The 24,078-nt window shown below is 39.5% G+C and overlaps 1 protein-coding gene across 2 annotated transcripts in view; it reads left to right on the top strand.

Moving 5' to 3' along the window:
* pld1b (phospholipase D1b) overlaps positions 1–20,794 on the top strand; it is a 67,994-nt gene extending 47,200 nt beyond the window's left edge. For both annotated transcript variants that reach the window (XM_075452984.1, XM_075452983.1), the window contains exons 12-26: positions 269–350; positions 768–878; positions 958–1,140; positions 2,229–2,448; positions 6,162–6,290; positions 6,379–6,497; positions 6,913–7,026; positions 8,219–8,329; positions 9,462–9,550; positions 11,710–11,823; positions 12,106–12,155; positions 14,325–14,459; positions 16,084–16,237; positions 16,722–16,839; positions 17,215–20,794. In XM_075452984.1, coding sequence (XP_075309099.1) covers positions 269–350; positions 768–878; positions 958–1,140; positions 2,229–2,448; positions 6,162–6,290; positions 6,379–6,497; positions 6,913–7,026; positions 8,219–8,329; positions 9,462–9,550; positions 11,710–11,823; positions 12,106–12,155; positions 14,325–14,459; positions 16,084–16,237; positions 16,722–16,839; positions 17,215–17,439 — 1,954 coding nt within the window. In that variant the 3' untranslated portion in view covers positions 17,440–20,794. The remainder of the gene's footprint in view (positions 1–268; positions 351–767; positions 879–957; positions 1,141–2,228; positions 2,449–6,161; positions 6,291–6,378; positions 6,498–6,912; positions 7,027–8,218; positions 8,330–9,461; positions 9,551–11,709; positions 11,824–12,105; positions 12,156–14,324; positions 14,460–16,083; positions 16,238–16,721; positions 16,840–17,214) is intronic.
* Positions 20,795–24,078: the final 3,284 nt, after the last annotated feature.

Here is a 24,078-nt window from a genome sequence, read left to right as displayed (position 1 = left end):
TGAGAATTCAGACGGCAAAACAACAACATCCAAACTGGGGTGTTCCACACTAAAAAGCCCCCGGCGGGACAACCCCCATTTAACTACAGTTCCGTCCCCAATAGTTTCCAGTATATAACAGCCGGTATGTGTTTTGAGATAAATATATCAGCGCAGAAGGTGTGGAGATTGAAGTGCAAACGTAGCAGTGTCCAGTCATCTGACAAGATGACCAAAAGTGGGAGAAGTAAGAGCAGAAAAAACTGTTCGTGTTTGTTTCATCGTGCAGGTTGAGTCCGGAGATCTTCCTGAAGAGGCCGGTGGTTGAAGGAAACCGATGGCGTCTCGACTGCATCCTGAAGCGCAAAGCGGTGAGCTGGAAACCCTTCACATGGTTTTCAGATTGAGCAGAGATACACTTTCTGCATGAGACTTATATCTCTTCATGGAGAATGAGATGACCAGCTCATCCACAGTTCACACAATAAACATGTCGAGTTTCTGTTTGTATAATTTTGGCAGAAATGGAAACATTAGAAACAGAGTAAATTCTTCTTGATACAAGAAGAGACGATCCAACATTTATACAAAACATTTCTAAAAGTGTTTCTTCTCAAAACTGATGAAGAATCTGATCAAAGTCAGTTTTCTTTTCATTAAAAACGTACATGCTTTTGAAATATTTTCCCATGAATGTAGACATATAATCTTGTTTCCATGGTGCACATCTTTAACAAACTGTAACATTTCTTGACTCTTCGGGTATTAATATGATTTTTTTCTTGCAGCAACAAGGTGTGCGGATCTTTGTGATGCTCTACAAGGAGGTAGAGTTGGCTCTGGGTATCAACTCCGGATACAGCAAGAGAACGCTGCTGCAACTTCATCCCAACATCAAGGTGTGTAAGGTTTTCTTCACGGTGACCACGCTGTACACACCTTTTGCCCCATCTTAATCGCTACATTAATGTTTATCAGGTGATGCGCCACCCAGACCACGTCTCCTCTGCCGTCTATCTGTGGGCACATCATGAGAAGATCATAGTCATCGACCAATCGGTGGCCTTTGTGGGAGGGATAGACCTTGCATACGGACGCTGGGATGACAAGGAGCACCGTCTGACGGACGTCGGGAGTGTGACGCTTTCTCACCTGGAGCAGGTTTCATTCACATCATCTAACTTTGAGTTGATCTGTGCTCTTCTCAAGATTCAGAAACCTTGTCTCTAAGACACTAAATAAAACACCTCGTAAAACCTCATAAAAGAGTGTAATATGGACAAATTGAATAGGTAAAGTTGAGGCTGATTTCCTGGTTTTACGGTCCAGTTAGGCTCAACAGACCGAGGCTTATTCTTTGCTCTTTGGCTCCCCCTTCACATGTCATACACAACAAATCTTTATCTGAGCCCTGAATGTGTTGAAGTGGCCACAAAAACGCCATCAAAAGCCCCCCAAAAAGCGTTTGTAATGCAAAACTGTGTGGTGTGAGGCTGAAAATCAAAGTTATCTCAACTGTGCAATGTGCATAACAATGTTCTTCAAAAAAACTGAAAGTTAGTTTTAAGGTAATAAATTTCCCTAGTGTTGCTATAAATTCAGGGTGCTATTGGTCTAACAGACGTGTGCACATCACTCCTGTTCTTAACTCCCTCCATTGGCTTCCTGTTCCTCATAGAATTGATTTAAAATTTTTAATGTTTGTTTTTAAAGCTCTTAACGGCCTCGCCCCATCGTATTTATCTGAGCTTTAAACAGTCCGCAATCCTGGTAGAGCTCTGAGGTCAACAAATCAATTTTTGCTGGAAGTGCCCAGGTCAAAATACGAACCCTGGGGTGAGCGAGACTTTTCCTTTGCTGCCCCCACACTGGAATAAGCTTCCCGTCGAGCTGCGTCTTATTTCTGAACTGGGCCTCTTCAAATCTAGGCTAAAAACCTACTTATTTAGGATTGCTTTTAATACCCAGTAGTATGATGGCATTTTTATCTTATTTTATCTTAATCGATTTTGTTATATTTTATTACTTTCTCTGTTCTTTTATTGTTTTTACTTATTCTTCTCTTTATTTATTACCTGCTATAAAGCACTTTGGTACACCGTAAGGATTGTCTGTAAAGGGCTGTATAAATAAAGTACATTTACATTTACATTTACATTGGTCAGAATGCAGCTTTATGATGAAGATACTGTATACCAAAATATGTATGTTAAATGATGATTTACCCGCCCTGTATTCATTGGTATTAGGCTGAAGCTTCTCCCTCCAGTGCAGCTGCTCCCGCCAACGGCAGCGGTGGTGCTTCCCAGAACAACGGGAAGGGCATTTTCACGTTGACGGACTCTGTGGACCAGCCCAGGCTAAAGAGTCAGGGGAGGATGAAGAGGACCAGGTTCAGCATCAGGAGGCACCTGCAGAAGCACGGGCTGGCCCACGCCGACAGCGACAGCGACCTGGAGGAGGAAGAGAGTGAGTTTGAGCCGACCTCTGCTGCCATTCACATGTTGGTGTTTCATAACTTTTGGATCTGGGTGGGAAACCTGATGATGATGATGATGATGATGATGATGATGATGATGATGATGGCAGCACTTTTATGATTGGAAGGAGGTGAAGTCCCAATGATCCTCTCTACTGATAATAGTGTTTACATGAGTTGCAGATAGGATATTACTCTCATATCCCAGTTTACATTTAGTTTATGTCCTCATGCAACTGGGATCTTTGCCTCCCACCTTTGGTCATTATTGTGTCCATATCCAAAACATGAGCATTACACTATTCTTCCCTTGACAGAAAAGTTAGTCTTATATTTACCCACAGCCTTCTTCTTCTGCACTGGACTCTGCCTGAGACGGTGTTTCCAGATATTGTAACAGAAACGAGTAGCACAGTGTATGAAAACAAGTGACTCTGCTCATGAAAAACAAGCTGAAAATGGCTCATAATAACCAGCATTTGGAGCTTAAACTACACTGAAAGCAGGATGCAAATAGTCAAAGATAAACGTTAGTATACTCCACATAGCTTAATTTGGTTATTGCTCTTTCCAAATATGACCTTATCTGGGTTCAGAAAAGGCTGTGTCTAATTCAGAGTTGGAGGCTGATATTAGAATATTGCTCCACATGTAAACATAGCGAGTCTTCTGTAGTTGTTTTTAGAGTAACTTCTTTTAATTGGATTTTGTAATTAAAGAAAGTATCTTCCAGCTGTCACTGCTGTTGATTTATTGCAACAGATGTGATGTGGAAATGTGAACGTTAGAATATACTTAGAATATTTGAGGTGCTTGTAAATCGGTTAATTAATGATTAGAGATGAGCAGCGTTTAATCACTGCATAGAAGAATGTAAGATGTTAACTTTTATGTGTGTACATGTGAACTGTGGTCATAACGTGAGATTGTGTGCCGTTATCTCCATGCTTTAGCGTTCAGGTTCAAAGCCCCGTTTTTAAAAATACCTGTTTGTTTGTCAACCTAAGAGTGAAGTCAAGAATTCAGGGACAAGCTGTTGCGGTTCATTTAGTTTCCAGCCGTAACTGGTTGGTGTTTGTAACATAAATGGAAGGAAATACTTCATACATGTGTTTCTTGAAACGGATGTGCAGATGGATGAATGAATCTTAGGTAGCAAGGCAGTCTAGACATTGCAAACAGATGTTTGTTACATTGTGTCTAGCATCAACAGCCTTTATCCGTGTTTTCTGAACGCTCTGCTCAGGTTGGTCTGACAGCATCACCAGCCAACACATTCTGATCCCCAGCAGGTTGGCAGAGCTGAAGGTGGCTTCACCGCTCAGCCAGTGCCAGGCTGGTGAGTCCGGCTGCCATGTTGGATGATGGAGGGTCACTCACCTCCTATTTCCCAGAGTGCTTTGCTGTGATTTTCTTTGATCTTCACAGACTGACCTTTGGTTCTCTGTGTCAAACAAAGGTCAATCTGACTTGTCTCCAGTGATTTATTGACGAAATTTGATAAATGGATATTTGTTTGGATTTGCTGCCTTGTTTTTACTCTGCAAGAAAAACAATTTTCCATCATTTTTACCATCCATAGGGGTAAAAACTGTTGACGTGACAGTCTTTTAGGAAATGCAAAATATCTGTGTGTGTATGTGTGTGTGTGTGTGTGTGTGTGTGTATATATATATATATATATATATATATATCTTTTCTCAGCCTTGCATTCTGAAAAACTCACTGTTTCTGCGTTTTGGACTGTTGGTTTAACAAGTAAATGTAATTTTATAGCATTTAACAAGCAAATCTTATTCATAGTATAATGAGAAATCCATTTTTGAATTAAATGAAAAAGAACAAGTAAATTGCACTTTTACTCAAACGGTCTCAAACAAGTTCTGTGTGGCCTGTAATTAGATTTTCCCTTTTTTCATAACGGTTTGCAAACACATCAGACAGACCTGGTTTAAGGTCTGACAGCACACTGCAGCCTGTAATCCCTTGCCCTTTATTAACATATACAGAAAAAACTCATATTTCTCTGCTGGCACACATAATAACCAGCATACAGTTAAACAGACACTGTAAGTTTTTATTGACTGCATGACAGATGGAAGTGCGAGAGACAAACATGGGTCAAATGCAGCCAAGCAAGCAGATAAAAGGCAACCTACCCATTTGTTTTTTCTTGTCTCATATTTTCTATCCTTACTGCGTGTTTAAAACATGTAAGTTTTATTTTATAAAATGCACGTCAGTCCAAACAGGTGAGTGAAATGACCGTAACGAAAAATGTGAGTGTTTCTACTGCTTGTATCTTTGGTTTATGTGCCGTCTTCCTTCCAGCTGCTGTTTCATATCTTAAAATTTTTTCCAAACACCAGTGTGTCATCATCAGGGTCAGCATGTTGCTTGTGGTCAACTACTAACCACACTTGGCTGTGATGTCCTCTTGTTGGTGTGGTTCCGATAAAATCAAGTAGTTCAATGCCAGATTTTATGCAACAATTTCATAAGAAGGAGGAGAAGTTATTTTCCTAAATGTCACTAAATTTATATGAGACATTTTTGTTAACGTTGCCACCATTGAATCTTTTTTAAATTTGCTACTTCTTTCATTGCCACTAGAAACCTTTTGGTAAGAGTCATTTAAAAAAAATGTTTTTGTGTTATTGCACAAAAAGAGCGGAAGCTACAGTGTTGGTCTGTTTCACAACACTTTCTGACCTCCTTACCCATTCGTTTGTTCTGAGAAGTCAAAGAAAAACGGAAATTCATTCAGAATGTAAGATTAATCACCACATAAGCATAAAAGTCTTCACATTTCAAAGGGGTCCAATGGAAGACAAAAAGAGTTCTTTTCATGGTTTTTGAGGATGTTTCATTTCCCGTCAAAGAGAAATTTTCAGTTCTGTACTGAAAGAAGTTAATCTTGACCAAAACGACTGAATACTGTATCTACAGATACCCTTAAATCACTCCACAGGGATCCCTAACTTATGTAGATATGCCTGTGTTATCTGACCTGGGTTCTTCCTTTTCAGTCATCATTAGGCTCCAGTTCACAGACTTTTAGATAACCTGACATTCAAGCTGTAGGAGGTAAAGATGCAGCCTAAACAAAGTATTCAATCAGGGGTACAACCATCGCAAAGCTGCTTATTCTATTGGTAATTACAGGCAATGGATAAAAAAAACAAATCATCCAAATAGACTGCATTAATGATCATAATAAGTAATTATCAAAAAGGGAAAAAATAAGTAAACCTGTGAGGTAAAAGTGCAGACAAACAACTACAATGAGCTAAACATGAAAACTAAGCTCTTGAAATAGTAGGATTAGATTTGTTCGAAATTACTAGCTTTAGTATTGAAATACTTAGCGCCATTAGCGGTATGCATAAACAGTAAAACTTGTCACTTAAAAGTAAGTCTCACAGCACAGATTAGGAGTTGTAACTTTTTTGGTCATATCATGGTTTATCAGACAAAAGTAAAGAGAATTGAATTAGTCTTTAAACATAATGACAATCTTTTTTCCAAAGAGTACTGGCTAAAAGTAGCAGATTAATGGTTGAAACACAAAAAGTGATGAGCTAAATATGAGTGCTTATAGTAAATGTTAAGGTGTTTGTGGTCCATTTTAAAAGGAGGACAAGAGGTTCGTTGCCATTTTTGTTTGATGACAAATAAGTGGAAATATTCATGTGTATTTTAGGAAGTGGCTCTATGCGAAGTCTACATACAGGAGTCGGAGAGCTTTTTGGAAACACACGGTTCTGGCACGGGAAAGACTATTGCAACTTTGTGCACAAGGACTGGATTCAGCTCGACAAGCCTTTCGACGGTATGCACACCTCTGAGGTATCTGTGATGACAAGGGACGATTTTCTTTCGCTCTAGTCCGTCTAATGATCCAGCTTCTGCTGTTTTAGATTTCATAGACAGACACACAACTCCCAGAATGCCCTGGCATGACATTGCCTCAGTGGTTCATGGGAAGGCTGCTCGAGACGTAGCCAGACACTTCATCCAGCGGTGGAATTTCACAAAGGTAAGAGGTCACGGTGTTGCTGTTTTAGTTTGTTAAGAGACAAAAGAAGACAAACCCAGCTTCAGTTGTTTTATGGGATTTTGCTCTATGAAACGATAAATGGCAGTTTAATTAACTTTACACTGATTTACATGTATCACAGAACATTTTTCTTTATGGCTCTTGTGCAGCGACTATCTAAAGAAATTCTTGTTCAGAGTTAGAAGGGGTTGCTCACAAGTGGAGTGATGAGCTTGTTTTGTTGGAACAATGGAATTTGCTCATTTTTATATCCAGAAACCTTAGATACGGGCAACACTTGGTTTAAAAAGTGTTTAAATGTTTTGATACCCGACATAGGCAGTGAACCCTTTAGTCTTCTCTGTGCTGCCCTGTCCATCACTGTTTTAATCCTCCCACTCGGTCTGTCCACCAGCTTGTGAAGCCAAAGTATCGCAGACTGTCGTACCCACATCTGCTGCCCAAGTCTCACACCACCGCTGGAGAGCAGCGGTACCAGGTTCCCAACTGCATCAACACAAAAGTACAGGTCGGTTCACTTTTTCTGATTTAGTTTTCTCAATGAAGTTGTTTATTAAGATTATGTGCAATTATTTAAATTTTGTTTCATTTAAATTACCTTTAATTTTCTGGTCAGTGTGTGACTGTTACTAGATTTGTGAAATTTAACTTATCGGTGTTGTTTCTAGCTGTGACTATATCAGGTTTTCACTTCATGATCGACTGGCGATATCCATACATCAATGCATCCTTCCTTTTTTTTGGTCTTGAATTACAAACCATCTATGTTCGATAACTGATCACCATAGATCAAATCGCACTGTTATATTTACATAACATTTTTTAGCCCTGTTTAATGCTTATGGGTTTCTATGTAAACATCACTCAACCATGGTTGATTTCTTCACTAGATTTATGAACAGAAAATAATTATTTAATCTCCATTAAATCTTTGGAGATTTGCATTTGCATGATTTCACCTTTAGTTACAGTTAATATGTAGCTTCTGTCACATTTGAATGTAAGATAGATGCCAACATTAACTACATATCTGTCGAAATATATCAACAGAATTTGTACTTCTTCTCAAAGGCTGTTAATTCATCCCTCTGTCATTTAGGCATCTCCATGTACCAGTATTTTAGTTTTGACCAGCATGTAAATTGTTTGATTTGTCCCTGTTTCTACCAGCTGATGGACTCTGAATAAGCTCAGGATTTGCTGTCTTTACAGTTTTCTCCATTTACAAGTCTTTCCTGAATGCTTACAAGTTGTCCTAAGTGCTGTTGTGGAGCTTTTTACTGAACCTGGATGCTGAAAATCCTCTTTCCTTTGCTCTGTGATCACACTCTTTGTGTTTGACTCTCAGAAACCTGCCAACATGTAACACTTACTACAGCCCTGCTTCAGCAGAATGACTCCCTTTTTTACAGAAAAAGTGTATTTTCAGATGAACATTTCTGTTAGAGGAGTGGTATTTGTGTTTATGACACTATGATGTCTCTGAATGTGTTGCAGTGTGGCCATGAAGGTACATTTTTCATTAGTTCATTAGGTATTGGAGTTAAAAACTTGCTGAAAGTAAAATCTGATGCATTGCTGACATATTTAAGAGTATGTAAAAGCTAAAACTGGAAAGATATACATCTTTGAGAAGGGCTCTCTCTGAAAAGAAGCTGGGTGCATTGATGTGTTCCTGTCTGCGATCCACCTTTCCTCAGATCCTTCGCTCAGCTTCAGACTGGTCCGCTGGTATCAAATACCACGAGGAGTCCATCCACAACGCCTACGTCAACACCATCAAGAACAGCCAGCACTTCATTTACATAGAGGTATTTGTCTTTACAAATTTAAGCACAAAAGGGACATTTTCTTGAAGTCTTTTTGGTGACATGTCTCCTAAATGCACAGAACTGATGTGTAGCTCAGGAAGACTGGGGATGTGCACCTCCTTTGATCATAAATTTGGGCCCTTTATTATCTAAATAAACATTTAGGTGGTGGAGAAAGGTCCTGCGTTGTATTTCCACCGTAACCTCAATTATTAAGACGCCTGATGGTAGAAAGGAAATGTTTAAAAGAGTCAGCAAATCCTCTTAAATCAGAGTAAAACTGTGAGTTAATACGTTTACTGAGACACAGAAAACATAATCATGTCTCTTCATATTCTGTGTGCAGAAATCAATAAACAACTGAAAAATAGTTTAGACACTCAGTCTTTGGATCAAAAATACACATTTTAAGCTTTAGTTAAAAAACAAATAGGTTTATAGTTTACAGTGTCATTAAATCGGCATGAAGGCATCTCGCTGACTGGTCTTGTTAAATCTTACAGTGTTTAAACTAAATTTCCAAAATAGTTGACTTTTTTCTGTAAATTGGGTAGCAGATTGAATTAACTTAATTTCTTCTGGTAAAAGGGAGTTACTTCTTTTAAAGTGGTCTTGAGCAACATTTCTTCAGGCTTTCTGAAGGTCTTTCAAAGTTGACCTATGAATCATTCAAGCATAAAAAGGCTCCTAACTCGAGGGATGAACTAGTGTTGTATCTACACATAACAGACAACTTAGCAAAGAACCAGTTTTAAATTGTATCTTTAGGCACTTTGTTACTAGCCGCCCGTCACAAAGAGTTTTCAAAATGAATGACAATTACAATTTACAAAATGTCCCAACTTCATTGGAATTAGGGTTTATACTTTGCCTACTTTCACATGCAGTGTTGCTATTTGTGTTCTCAAGAGTAAGAATCTATATAATTGCATACTGCAGTGCAAGTATAGTAACAAAAAAGGAGTTATTTTCTTCTGAAAGGAAGTAACAGTGGTAGATTTTCATTAAATTAACTTCTAAAACTGTGCACCAACTGCAGACTTGAAGTACTTCTTCATGGGAGTTACTGTGAGAGCAGAATATCAGAAGCTTGTTGCTCGTTTATTAATGCGTGCATGTGTTTTTCTTTCAGAATCAGTTCTTCATCAGCTGTGCAGACAACAGACACGTTTTCAATAAGATAGGAGACGCTATTGCAGAGCGCATCATCAGAGCGTACAGGTAAACGCACAAAGTTTTGGATTAATGTACGCACACATTAAAAATAAATGCGTGCCTGCTTTGTGTATTTTGGCTTAGACTGAAATAATTTCCCATAAATCCACTCGGGGTGTGTGTTGAACAGTTTGCTCTGCAGTAGCTCTCCTCTCCTCTCTGATGTTTTGTTGTCAGGAAACACGAGCTTATCACATCCTGCAGAAAGTACCCCGACACAAACCTGACCTGGATTTTCTCAAAGCTTCAGTGTTTCAACAGTCCAGGATGGCCTTTATAGATATTCTGTGTTTCTTGGTTCTCAGTTTGGGTGAAAGCTGACATGAAGGAAAACATGAAGTGTTGAAATAAATGTCTCCTGCTGAAAGTGTTTAACTGAAGAGCAAACCTCCTCAGACACAGCTCGGGGTGCAGTTTTTTAAGCCAACTTCTCTTGTTCTTGCATTTGCATCTTTTGCTTTTTTCGTCTTTTACATGTAGTCATTTAACAGAAACTTTTATCCAAAGCGACTTATAAGTGAGAAACAACGTTCGCATTTCATTGCTGTAAGAAAACCTGAACTATACACAAAGTGCTAAATATTCAGTATTTCAATCTATTTACATGACAGAGTGCAAATGCAATAGGTACAGGAGTTAAGTCCAGATTGCATGCTTTAAGGTAATAAAGTTTTTAGGAGATTAGGTATTATCTGAAGAGATTAGTGTTGAAGAGATTCTTGAGGGCAGAGAGGAATGCCTCTGCTCAGACAGCATTTGGTAGCTTTTCAACAATTGTGGAACCACAAATGAGAATAGTCTGGACTGAGATATAGTCTGGACTGTGCGTAGGGGTGGCGGTACCTAACCAGGTTCCTGAGAGGAACACAGTGGTCCAAAAGGAGCATAAGTCTGTATGATCAAGTTTAAAAAGCTGCTGGAGACCCTGAGGTCTCTCTGTAGGCAGCATCAGTGTCTTGAATTTGATTCAGGCAGCCATGGAGAGTTAGTGGAGGTCAATGAGTAGCGGAGTGACATGTGACCTTTTGGGTTCATAAAACACAAGATCCACGGTTGTGTTCAGGATGAACTGTAGAGGTTTCACTGTGCATGCTGGGAGACCTGAGGCAGCCTGAGACAGACTGAATCAGGACACCTGGTCATCAGGACAGCCAGGTCTCTTTCAGCCTTAGTTGGAGAGTTAGTTAAAGTGGCATGTATGTTGATATTGAATAGAATGGTACAAGAAAAAAAACTAATGGTATTGTAGTCCAACCAAAGCTGGACTTTTAAAATGCAATGGTGTAAACACACCAGTTCGACTGAATTCGTATGAAATAGAGCTGCTCATACACATATTTTTCTGTTTCTTTTGTCAGACGGCTAAACACGTCAGAAACAGGGACTGAAAATCAGCCCGTTAAGACACGTCAACTCAGAGTCACTTATAGCATCTCCAGACTGTCGCTCTGCTCTAATAAAATCCTGATTTTTATTACCGCAGCCTCATCTGACAAAATCCTCAATTTAAGTAACTTAAAGACAACGCCTGAGCAATGAATTCAGCTGTACTTACATGTACCGTGATCTGCCACAGAGAAGGTTAGACACGGCTGAACGGCTTTAATGTCCACACTATATGATTTGAGCCAAGACTTTGCCATGCCTGAAATCTCCAACTCAGAGAGGACAAGTGGATCAATGACATGATTTAAAGTGTCAAAAACTGTGAGAAAGATTTAGTAAGATGACTGCTGAAGCTTTAGCTGCTTGTATTTTGGGCCTCCTTCACAGAAAGTAGAGCTATGTCAAAGGTGGCTTATCTCTTCTCTGTGGTCAAAAGCCTGAGATACCAAGAGCAGTCAACAAAACCAAGAAGAAAACTGGAAAACAGACATTTTAAACGCATTCAAAATAAAAAAATAAACAATTTCAGGTTCGGATCATTTCAACACATTAACCAATGTGGACAAGAGTTCAGAATTCTTTGGGTTGAATTAGTGTTCAGATGATTTGGTCCACACATTAGAGGCTTGTCTCTCTCAGTGTCAAATTAAGTGGGGATGGTTGTTTTTAATCTCTGCTACGCATCGGCTCTATGTCTTGGCAGCACTTGAAGAACATTAAAGCATTTATTCCACAAATCGTCTCCTTAAATCACTAATCTTGTCTCCGTTTGTATGTAGGGAGGGTAAAAAGTACCGTGTGTACGTGGTGACGCCTCTGTTGCCAGGCTTTGAAGGGGACATCAACACTGGAGGAGGCAGCGCCATCCAGGCTGTCATGCACTTTAACTACAGGTGTGTGTTTGTAGCCATGTGATGAGAGAGCTTCCTCGTGTCTACCTGCTGTCTGCGTATATCTGATGACTAAATCCTGGAAGGAGCCCTGACACCTTAACTCTTGAACAGCACTGTGCTTGTATTGCTGTGTATTTCTGTTTGAACAATCATTGTTTAGCCTGCATTCTTGAGTACACACTCCTAATCCCTATCTTGTACAAACATACTGACACAAAAAGCCTTGTATTGTAAGGAATCAGGATCTGCTGCTCATCCTCCTCTGTCCGTTCATCCCTGCAGGACCATGAACAGAGGAGACTGCTCCATCATTTCACAGCTTAAGAGAGAAAGTAAGTCAGAGCCAACAGCAACACACTCAGCAACTCCGCTGGTTCAGTTTGTTTCTGAGCAGCTCCGGTTGCACTGTTTCTATGAGCAGTAAAAACTCAGAACTCTGCTCCTCTGATATTTAATTTGTTTCACAGTTATTTCAAAAGTGTGCTAACAGGAAAAGTGGTTATAAAGTACTGTGCAGAAGTCTTGAGAAAACCATAATTTCTTTGAATGTTGCCAGGAAAGCAGGAAATTGATGTAAGAATTTATTGAAACATTTGCCGACATCAAAGGAAATACAGTATATAATGGAAAAACAGAGTTTGTACAATTCTTTGTACAAATGGTCCGAGCACCTTTATTCTCCAACACAGCCTGAACCCTCTCAGACAAGCTTTCTGTCATTTCTTTAAGGAGTCTTCAGGAATAGTTCTCCAGGCTTCTTGAAGGACATCCCAAAGCTCTTCTTTGGATGTTGGCTGCCTTTTGTTCTGTTCTCTGTCAACATGATCCCATACTGCTTCAATAATGTTTAGGTCCGGGCTCTGGGGAGGATTCATCCCTCCATCAGACCTTTTGCCACTGATTTTCAGTCCACTTCTTGTGTCATTTGGCACAGCTCAGCCTTTTCTCCCTGTTTCCCTTCCTTAAGAACGGCTTCTTGACAGCCACCCTTCCATGGAGCCCATTTCTGATGAGGCTTGGGCCAACAGCAGATGGATCAGCTGAAGGTCCAGATGCATCTCTCAGCTCCTGTGTCAGGTCTTTGCTGGATTATTTCCTCTTTCTTAAGGACATCACTTTCAGATCCTGTTCATCTGCTGTAAATGATGTGTCTTTGTGACAGGCTGCTAGTAACGAAGTTCCTAAAGATAAATTTAAAACTGGTTCTTTGCTAAGTTGTCTGTTATGTGTAGATACAACTGGTTCATCCCTTGAGTTAGGAGCCTTTTTGCTGCTTGAATGATTCATAGGTCAGAGTTAAAGGGGAACTCCGGGGCATTTGAAGCGTGTTTCCATTGCTAGAGGTTGTCAAATAATGATAGTAGGACACAGAGAGGTGCACATCTGCGCTCCCTGTGTGAAGATCGCTCTGTCCGCACAGCATGTCATGCGAGGCTAATACGTGGTGGCTAAGGGGCAAGCGCTAACCCTTCCACGTAAAACAACAACTTGCACACTGCAGAAACGTCACACCACTTTATAACCCATCCGACAATAAAGTCACAAGCCTTACCATCAAAACCATATGCATGGTTCTCACATTACTGGCATGGGGACGTTACAAAACAACTTTATAAACAGCATGTAACTCACCGGCTGGTTGTAGGCTCGCGCATGTGAAAGCCCAAAAGAGTCGATGGACGATAATCCCATATACAAAACAATTATATTCTCTAGAAAAACTGCGTTCAAGTATTTAAAACATTACAAGAATATTACTGGGCATGTATTGTTGTAATGTTTTAAATACTTGAACGCAGTTTTTCTAGAGAATATAATTGTTTTGTATATGGGATTATTCTCCATCGACTCTTTTGGGCTTTCACATGCGCGAGCCTACAACCAGCCGGTGAGTTACATGCTGTTTATAAAGTTGTTTTGTAACGTCCCCATGCCAGTAATGTGAGAACCATGCATATGGTTTTGATGGTAAGGCTTGTGACTTTATTGTCGGATGGGTTATAAAGTGGTGTGAGGTTTCTGCAGTGTGCAAGTTGTTGTTTTACGTGGAAGGGTTAGCGCTTGCCCCTTAGCCACCACGTATTAGCCTCGCATGACATGCTGTGCGGACAGAGCGATCTTCACACAGGGAGCGCAGATTTGCACCTCTCTGTGTCCTACTATCAGTATTTGACAACCTCTAGCAATGGAAACACGCTTCAAATGCCCCGGAGTTCCCCTTTAAGTGGCTGAACAAACAAACACATTCCTCTGAAAATGGTCAGGTACAAGGACTGGACTGAAAATGAGTGAAAAAGCAGCCAATGTCCAAAGAAAAACTCAGAAAGACCTTCAGAAAGCCTGGAAAACTGTTGCTCAAGATCACTTTAAAAGATTACAAGAAAGTCAGACTGCTTGGAAGGAAAATATGAAGAAATGAAGGCTGGATATTTTGTGAAACAAAACACTAAACCACTTGCCAAAAGGAAAAACTGAGTGTAACATCTGCTCTTTGTTTCCAGTGGAAGACCAGTGGATGAACTACATCTCCATCGCTGGTCTGAGGACTCACACTGAGCTGGAGGGGAAACTGGTCACTGAGCTCATCTACGTCCACAGCAAGATGCTCATTGCAGACGACAACACCGTCATTATCGGTAAACACTTCCTTCATAACAGACCTTGGAATATGGACGGAAATATCTTAACTGATCATGCATTGTAGAGAAGTGACAAACAAGAGCAGCGGAGAGTGAGAGTGAGAGAATCTGGAAGATTAAAGATGATAGAAACCAAATTCATAGAGAGGATTGTCATGAGGATGCAGTTCCAGTGCTCTCTCACAGAAAGAAACCGCAGGTGACAGATGGTAACTTCTGTCTAGTTTATCCAAATCTAACAATTTTCATGTGTTCCAATGTTGTCAAACTTATTGAGTCAATCAATTCTGCGCCTTTCCAAAGTGCTTTAATGGTCATAAAGGAGCCAAAATAAAGATGAATTTAATTTACCATCACGCAACACAAGCTGGCGTAAAGAAACCAAAGACCAAGGTGCATTTGGACCCAGAACGTATACAGCCTGAGGCCTTTTTTCTAGGAGCTAAAATTTGATCTAAATTCTGGGTCTGTTGCATTTTCTCTGAAGTCTAAAGTTCAGAGTAAATGAGGAAAATTGCATCCACTGAAGTGTGTCACTCAGCACTGCCACACTGGGTCTTTAGTCAAACCAGGAAGTCCGCTTCATTAGTTTTAACTCAAAATCCGTCAATGTTACTCACTTCTTCTGGTTTGGGATTAATTGTGTTCACTTCTATAAGCAAACCAACATAACAAATCTTCTCTCCTTAACTTTACAAGGAGCCATTTTCCCAGGGATAATATCTCTGACTGCATTCATACTGAATACAAATGATTTAACAAGGGAGAAGATATATGTGCAGACCAGTTACCTGTTTCTTCCTTTCCTGGGATGCTAGAATTCTGGTGGAATTAAGGTAAAACGGTTCTGTTTGGTCTGCATGCACCGAGGAAAAGGTTAAACATTAAGCCGATTAATTTGTTTTACTTCTTATTTAGAATTGAATGAAGTGAAACAAGAATAAAGTAAATGAAAAGGCAGATCTGATCCCATCAAAGTCTTCACACACCTGCAATCAATGTTGGCCTGGAGAAAGTGTCTGAGACGTTTTAATCAGGTCAAATATTGAGTTGTGTTCCTGTCACCATTAAGCATTTTGTTGGGGGAAAGGGAAACATTTCAGAATGGTAAAAAGACAGGGAAGTTTATCAATAGGTTGAATAAAGCGAGAGAATTTTTGAGTGATTTACAATGTTTGTTGAACAGTTTTGGTGATTAGACTGTGACAATGTCAAGAATGTAGTCCCGAATGATGGTGGGAGATGAAGGATGGAGCAGGATCCCACAGGTGATGAGGAAGAACTTGTAGCTGGATAATGGAAACATCCAAAGGGTGACGTTGTGAAAAGTGAAAATGAGTGATTCAAGGTGTGTGTACACAGAGAGACGTTAATCCAGAGAGAAATATGGACAGAACTTGTGTTTTTAACTTCCACCTAAGATTCATCATAAGAATACACCAGCGCTGAATCCAAGTCGGTCTTAAAAGGGGCCCTGAACAAACTTTAATAAGAAAAACTTAACTGTCCTGCATAGATCTGACAGGATTGTGGCAGCTGTTTGGTGTTTTAAACAAACGGGCTAAAATAATGTGCTGCAGCACCGCCTGGTGGTGTTCTTTGTTTCCTGTTTTAACTGCAGGTTCTGCCAACATCAACGACCGCAGCATGCTGGGAAAGAGGGACAGTGAGGTGGCGGTGATCGTGGAGGACTCGGAAATGGTGACCTCCGTGATGGACGGGCAGGAGTACCAGGCGGGAAAATACGCCCTGCAGCTCCGCCTGGAGTGCTTCAAGTACTGATACCCACCACTTTATTTTTTTCATTCACCTTACAAGACTGGTTTGTGAGAAATGCTTTGAAGAGACTTTTGGTGGGATGCACAATAAGATTGAAGTGAGCAGTAATATTTTGTTTAAGTTACAGTGCAGAGGGGGTGGTCTGTGGCGTAGTGGGTACAGCAGGCACCCGATGTACAGAGGCTACAGTCCTCACTGCAGCTGGCCCCGGTTAGAGTCCCGCACCGGACGGCCCTTTGCTGCACGTCTTCCCCCTCTCTCTGCCCCCTGCTTCCTGTCTCTCTCCAACTGTCCTGTCCATTAAAGGCATAAAAAGCCCCCCCCAAAAAAAGTTACAGTGCAGAGTATTTGATCTTTAAATCATTCAGGTGTTCAGTCTGGTATTTCTACTTATGCATCTCTTTTATTGTTTGGTTTTGTTCTTTGTAGCTCTTTTTTTTTTTTTTAATTATTGACTCCTTACCTCCGCCTTCCTTTCAGGATGATCCTCGGTACTAATTCTGATCCCTCCATTGATGTTTCGGATCCCATCAGCAATCATTTCTACAAGAAGATTTGGATGGCCACCTGCGCCCGAAACGCCTCCATCTACCAGAGGGTGAGTCTGATGTTACGGTTCCCACATGGCCTGAAAATTCAGTTGAGTTCGGCTCTCACAGCTGGATTCCAGTTATCTATCTCAGATACCACAGTTTAATTCATATCATTCACGGTAACCCTTTAATTCAAAGTGAACATTCAATCTTTTGAGGGAGGTTCAGTTTTTGTTTTTTTACACATCACCCAATCCCCTGCTTTTGTCTTTTAAACTTAAATTTATACTTAATTATTAAGTTATATGTCATGACATTTCTGATGGACATTTCTTTAGTTTAAGCCACATAAACAAATGAAATTCGACAAAGGAAGATGTTGGTGAGTTCCGAGTCCAGGCTTGACACCAGACCCTGTTTCCTTTCTCTGACCCGTTCAGGTTTTCCGCTGTTTGCCATCCAGCGATGTCCGCAGCATCCTGGAGCTGCAGGCCTACCTGGCCAAACCGGGCCTGGAGAAAGAGGACCCGGCTCGGGCTCATGAGGAGCTGAAGAAGATCCGCGGCTTCCTGGTTCAGTTTCCTCTTCAGTTCCTGTACGAAGAGAACCTGCTTCCTCCCATCGGCTCCAAGGAGGCTATGGTGCCCATGGAGGTCTGGACCTGAGGCGCTGGTGGTCATAAAATACACTGACGCCATGTTGGAGATCCCTGAGGCTGGAAAAGCTTCACATCGTTTGTTGTTGTGCGACTCCAAAAGAACTAATTTGGGAGTGTTTTAATATTTTACTGGTGAGGAAACCCCTCATCAGCTACTCTGTTAGTATCTCTTTTTCTTATGATTTGCAGGAACTTGTGTCTGCATGTTAACAGGAAGGTATTTTTTTCCCTCCTTAATTGAGCCTCCCAGGGGATGGTTCCTACTGAGATTAATCAGATGATGGTGCTTGATCAGCTCAGATTCACGCCAGTGTGAGTCATCGTCAAGAGGATTCAGTCCACACCAGCCAGAGATCCAGAAAAAACAGTACAGACCTCAGCTCGCTGACTAATGCCAGAAATATTTCTATGTTCACAGTTAAATTAGAAACCTCTGTTAATCCTAAATACAGTTAAACTCCCAGCATATTGACAGTAGGATGATTTGATGCGTGTGCAGCATTGTAGATTGTGCCAAAAACTAAGAACACTTTAGGATTGGTTTTTAGCTGCAAGTTTTGAGGAAGGTTAGCCTGCAAGGCCTTGCCCAGGGCTAAAAGATTGACACTACAGACAGCAGAAAAGTCGCTCCAGTTTCTATAACCACTGGTTTCTGTGAAAGTTAACACTTACTGCTGTTATGGAATTGTTTACAGAGTCCCTAAAGAGTGTTGTAAATATCTACATGAAGAAACATTATGAAACATTAACACAACAATTTAAACATCTGTTATCGTTTAGTTAATGGAAAAATTTTTTCATTCAGATGTTGGGAAAAGTGGTTATTATTTATTATTATTAATTAATAATGGTTTGTGTTCGTATTTTTGTCACTAAATCTGAATCTGGAGTAATTGGTATGGCCCCAAAATGTCCAATTTTGTCCAATTAATAGTAAAAAAAATTAACAGTAAAGTTTGGCCAATTTAAGCAAGAAAACACGTATGGGGTAATGTATTAGGAATGTTAAACCTCCACATAGAGACAGCTTCTCAGACCTGATGTGTACGCGCATGTTGTTACAAACGGATGCAACACGTGTGCATACAAACGGGAGAAGTCAATCAGCAGACGCAGCATTGAACTCAGTGCCTGAAAAAAATCTGGATCTCATGTTTACAAGAAAGAAAAGGAGAAAGGAAGGCATTTACTCTGTGATCTCAGCTTGTTCCTTTGTTCTCTAACAACACTATGCAATGCCTGGGGGGGGAGAACGCAGCTTTTTTGGTTTGAAAAGACACTAAAAGGATAAAAAAAAGGATAAAAACAACTTTTCTGTATCTCTTGTCTATTTCATGTCTATGTTTTTAATATTTATGTCAGACAAAATCACAAGTGCCAAAAATCTGTTGCCTGATGTTAGAATTATAGATTAATTTACATTCATTGGGCTGTGGATTCTGTGTCACGCCTTAAATTACCTGTTTTCTACTGTAATCTGGTCTCTTTAGTTCCTGGTAGAGATTTAATTTGTACGCTTATGATTTATGAAAGATTTTCTGGAAGGAACAAGTTATTTTGGTACTTTTCCCCCAAAATAACTCCATTTATACCTGAACGATACCTGAATGATCTCACGTATTACAAGAAACCTCAGACTGCATGTAATAAATTGTATTTTTTCTTTTAGACAGTTAGAGAAGTCCAATTTTCTCCAGGAAACTTTTAGGAAATGTTAAGAAACTCATTATAAGCCTTTACTTTTTTCTTTTTTTGTGTGACTGTGTTACCTTCAGATTTATGCATGATAAGTTCATTACTGTGCGGCATTTTTGTTCAGTGTCAGAAAGTGGAAACTTTTGAAGCCAACTTTATATTAAAATATTTTTTCCAGTAAAGTGGCAGCTGCTTTTGAATTGTGAAGCTGCGGTGATTTGTTTTAGGCTCTAAGGGGCAGCAGAAAAAGCCAAAAACACGATTTCTCACACGTTTTTAGTTTATGTTTCTCGTCGCCCGTTTACACAAACTGAAGATGCATGTTTTCCTCTTTGTGTCATGTTTCTGTTCCCAATCAGGGATGCGACATGACCAGTAATGTGGTCATCTGGGGCAGTACCTCAACATTTACATTTGAAATTGAGTCTGTCTATTGCCAGTTATAACAACTACTTCAGAAATTGAATTACAACCACTAGCAACGTAGCCTAGTTGATTCACTTCCAACCATTGCTGGCATCCACTCATTATCACAACATGTATTTATCTAAATCGCTATCCTTTAAATCTTTTTATAATTTTTTTTTTAGCTCCATCAGCTTCTGATGTCTGACTCTTCAGCTGCTTGATGTTCCACTAAGTTCACCTGCTAGTTGCTAACTTTGTGTGTTGGTCTACCAGTTTGACAGTCGGAGGCAGTCGTACCCAGAGAAAAACCTTGTTAAAGCAGGCGAACACTACCTGCTAAGCAGCAGCAGCTAAAGATGCAAATAAATCCCTTTGGATTGGAAACAGAATAAAAATTTAACCAAATTTAGACAAATACACAACATCTCTAGGTTGATGATATTCCATTTTTGTCTGCCGGAGATGTAAATGCACAGCTTTCTACTTCACATCTTTTTAAAAGTATTTCAGTTTTTGTGTTAGTGGCTTGTTTTTGCTGTCCCTAGTGCCCCCCCCCCCAAAAAAAAAAAAATGCCGCTGCAGGTTAAAGATATTTGTAGTAATTTTGTGATTCAGAATTCAAATTTATGATAAAAAAAATTTTTTTTTTTACCTTTCTCAAATGCAGCATCAAAAATGTACCTGTGTCTTCCTCGTTGGTCTGTGTGTTATCTGCATGATGCTGCAAATTTGACCCAAATGCTTGTGGCTGACAGCATGACAGCAGCTCTGTAAATGTTCCAGATAAAAGACATGAATGCTGCTAGGTTGAAGATTTCCTTTAAAGCCATTATGATGCTTAACAGTGTGCCTGTCTGAGCCTGAAACTTTACAGTCAATATTTATGGAAAATGGGACCTTAAATGTGCTTTGTTTTTATACTCTCTACCTCCCTGTGTTTCTTCCTCCTGCTTCAGTGCTTCTCAGCTGATTGTGTTTTTAGTCTTAGCTTTGCACATATTGACTTTAGTCTGTTTACATCTAAATCGGAAACCAAAAAGATGAAAAGCTGAATTCAGTAAGCTCTGTCGAACCAAACATGCGGCTGCAATTCAGCTGCCTCCTCATGTTTTCTCAAATCTGGTTAGCAGGGGTTAAGAAACGCTCATCTGTCTCGTCTTTTCTTTAAATGGCTTTACCTGCTGTATCTCTTGGAAAATGCACTATTTGCACAGACTACTTTTCTTGTGGTGACCCATTAAAGATGATCTGCAGTACCACGTCTTGTGTGGCTTTTGTGAAATGATGGAATAGATAAGAGGTGTTAGTGCCTTTAAAAAGGCTGAAATGTTCACTCTTTCTCTTCCTAATTGAAGTGTGTCTTTTTTTAATTGGAAATTGGCACATGATTGTTTTTTTTTTTTTTAGCTTGGATGTTTTCCCACAGCTGTAAAATCCCTTTTACCGCTCCAGATTAACTCCAGACGATGGACAGATGTGAGTTTAAGATTTACTTTCAAGATTTTTTGCAGCTTTTACCCTTTCGCATTATTTTGCTTTTACAGTTTCATTTATAGCCTGTTTGAAGGGATTAAAGGATTTGCTTGTTGAGACAGTGCTCCACCACCAGAATAAAAGATAAAGTAAACTATATTATAATATCCTTAAAAAAGGATGAAAACTGGAGTAAAATATAAAAACTCAAAAGCGAAGACTGAAAAGAGAAGTTATCTGATGAATGCAGGTGTGTTGTTCCAGAGCCTCTGGGCCTCTTAGTCGGTCTCATGAATCCATTAAAAAGCCTCAGGGTATTAGACTAGGTGGTGGCTCATATGATGGTAGAAGGTCTTAATTGTAAAAATGCTTCAAGGAAGTTTAATAAAAAACCACAACAGACTGATCAAACCTGGTCTGGATTATTCTACAGAGAATACAGATTCTTTAAAATACTGTTTGTGATAACTGAAACCTTAACATCATCCTAAAGGTGCTGAAGATTAACCGAGTGGCTTTGTTCTGATATTTCAGTCACAGCTGATGTGGGAAGAAGTTGTGGTTAAGGTCAAGTCAAGGCACCTTTTATTTAAAAAGCACATTTAAGCAGTTGGGTCTTTAGTAATGATTGGAATTGCTGAACAGTGGGAGCAGATCTAAAATAAAGAGGTAAGCCCTGCTCTACGCTCATTGAGGTACCAGCCACAGCTTGATTTGAGACATTGGAAATCAAATAAAAGTATGTTTCTTCTGCAAAACAATGTTTCCCAAACACCAGCAAGTCATCATATCTGAACGTTTGCTCGTCTTGATTGCTCTTTGCCCCAAATTGGCTTCAGAAACCCACCAATTTATCCCTTTCTGCAGTTTCCACTTGTGCCTCTTGATGGTGCCACATCAACATGATTTAAAGAGGATCATTTTAGCCATTTATAGCACCTGTTTGTGTTTCCTCCTTTTTTTTTATTTTTATCCTGCTTCCACATATTCCCAGTGCCCTGCCTCAGCCTCAAGGAGAGCAAACCTCTGCAAGCAGCTTTAAAATCTGGTGGGAAGCAGCAGATCATGGGGTTTTGGATCAACTCGTTTAGCCACAACATACAGCTTTAAAGTTTCTGTGTCATAATACTTTGAATTGTTTAGCATTTGTTTGTGCTTCATGACATCACTTTTCATGTGTTTGTTCGATCTAACTTCCACTTTCACTCCGGCAAAGCTCAAACATGTAACAAAACCTTTTTGTTTTCTAAGTAAAGAAGTGGTTTTGTGTGGGTATTACCTGCCTCAACACGCCATTACTGACTCACCTATGTCCTCAGAACTTTATCCTAGTTAATCCCCACAAAGAGGCTAATTGTTTTTACATTTTCTCATCCCACTGATTGTTGCCTTGATGTGTTATTTTCTCTCTCTTTAACACATTTAACATTCATGTATTAATTATTTGAAGAAAACCAGTTTTTATAGGAACAGTTTTTATAGGTCTTATTTACAAATATAACCTTTTTTTTTTTTTTTTTACGGCAAAATACATTAAGCTCACAACTAATGTTTGAGGTCTACTACAAGATATGTGATGGAAAACACCAAACCGAACAAAAACTGACCTGCAGCAGATGTTTGTAACTACGTAAGGATCACTGAACAGTTATGTGTCAACAACTGTGGTAGGAAAGATATTACAATGAGCACAAAGAGATGTGAACCACCTGAAGAGACCGAAACTCAATACAAGCTAAAAAAAACCCCACAAAAATATGTCACACAATTAAAAGGGTGCACAAAACAGCTGCAAAGAGATGCAAAAGTATGGAAGAACAAATAATATTGCATTAAAAAAATGCAACACGACCAAATCTATGCAATACATTCACAAAGAAACCGGAAACTACAACTAAGGGACACAAAAGACCTACAAAAAGCCATCAAATGATCACAGCAAATACAAAACCATTACTGTACAAAAGGACATGCTTTGACAAGAAAGATAAAACTGCAAAATGAAAGACACAGAATGATCTCAACCAACATCAGCACATCCACAGATGAACCCACAAAACAAGCAAAAGGACAAAAGCAGCAAAAAGACAATTGCTCAAAGAAAGAAAGTGACCATAAAGAGACGCAAAACAACTAAATCACAAACAAATCAACATAAAAAGGCAACATAAAGGACTCAAATAATGAGAACGGGCACAAGGAGGAATCGAACAACTAAGATCCAACATGATAAAAAAAACCACAAGAAACCGAAAATAACTAAGAGCACAGAAAAGAAGAAACGACTAAAACCCCAAAGTATCATTAAGAGACAGAACAACAATAAAAAGACCAAGAGATACAAAATGAGCAGAGAATAAAATGTGCAACAAAATCAAAAAGAGACATGAAACGATTCCTCAAGATGCCAAATAACTTCAGATATGCTACAGAGCCACAGAGCACATGAAAAAAATTCATAAAATGATTGTGAATAAATGGCCCCAGAGGCACGTAAAAACTAAGTAAACAACAAAAATATCAAGAGACACAGAACATATTTAAAAAAAGATGGAAAATGAGAACATATAAATACAAAATGACGGCATATTGAACAGAAATTGCTAAACAAAAAGAGTAAAAAACACAACCACAGAACAAACAGCAAAAAGACACAAGAGACACTGTTTCACTGCCTTTGGCAAAGTGTTCAAATCAAAATGTTCTTGAATGAAGGGACAGTTTGTATTCAGGACACAAGCTCCATACAAATACTCTCTGACCCAAAACTTTGCACACTGCTTTTGTATGCCAATTTTAAGACCACACAGAATCGGCAGATATTTTCATAAGTAAGTACATTATTATAAGCAAAGAGAGTGGTTGCTTTAGCATGGAGAAGGATTACTGTCCCAACTGTGAAGGAATGGCTTTCATTCTTAACTACAACCCTACCAATAGAAAAAATGACGTATTTTATCAGGAAGAAACAGCCACTCTTCCAGAATATTTGGAACCCTTTTATAAGTTACAAAGAACTGACTTTTAGAGGCACCTGGTGGTTTATGAGTAGCGATATCCTAATTTAAGT

Source organism: Odontesthes bonariensis, chromosome 20 (assembly GCF_027942865.1).
Source record: "Odontesthes bonariensis isolate fOdoBon6 chromosome 20, fOdoBon6.hap1, whole genome shotgun sequence".
Taxonomy (NCBI): Eukaryota; Metazoa; Chordata; class Actinopteri; order Atheriniformes; family Atherinopsidae; genus Odontesthes; species Odontesthes bonariensis.
This window is presented reverse-complemented; position numbering and strand designations above follow the sequence as displayed.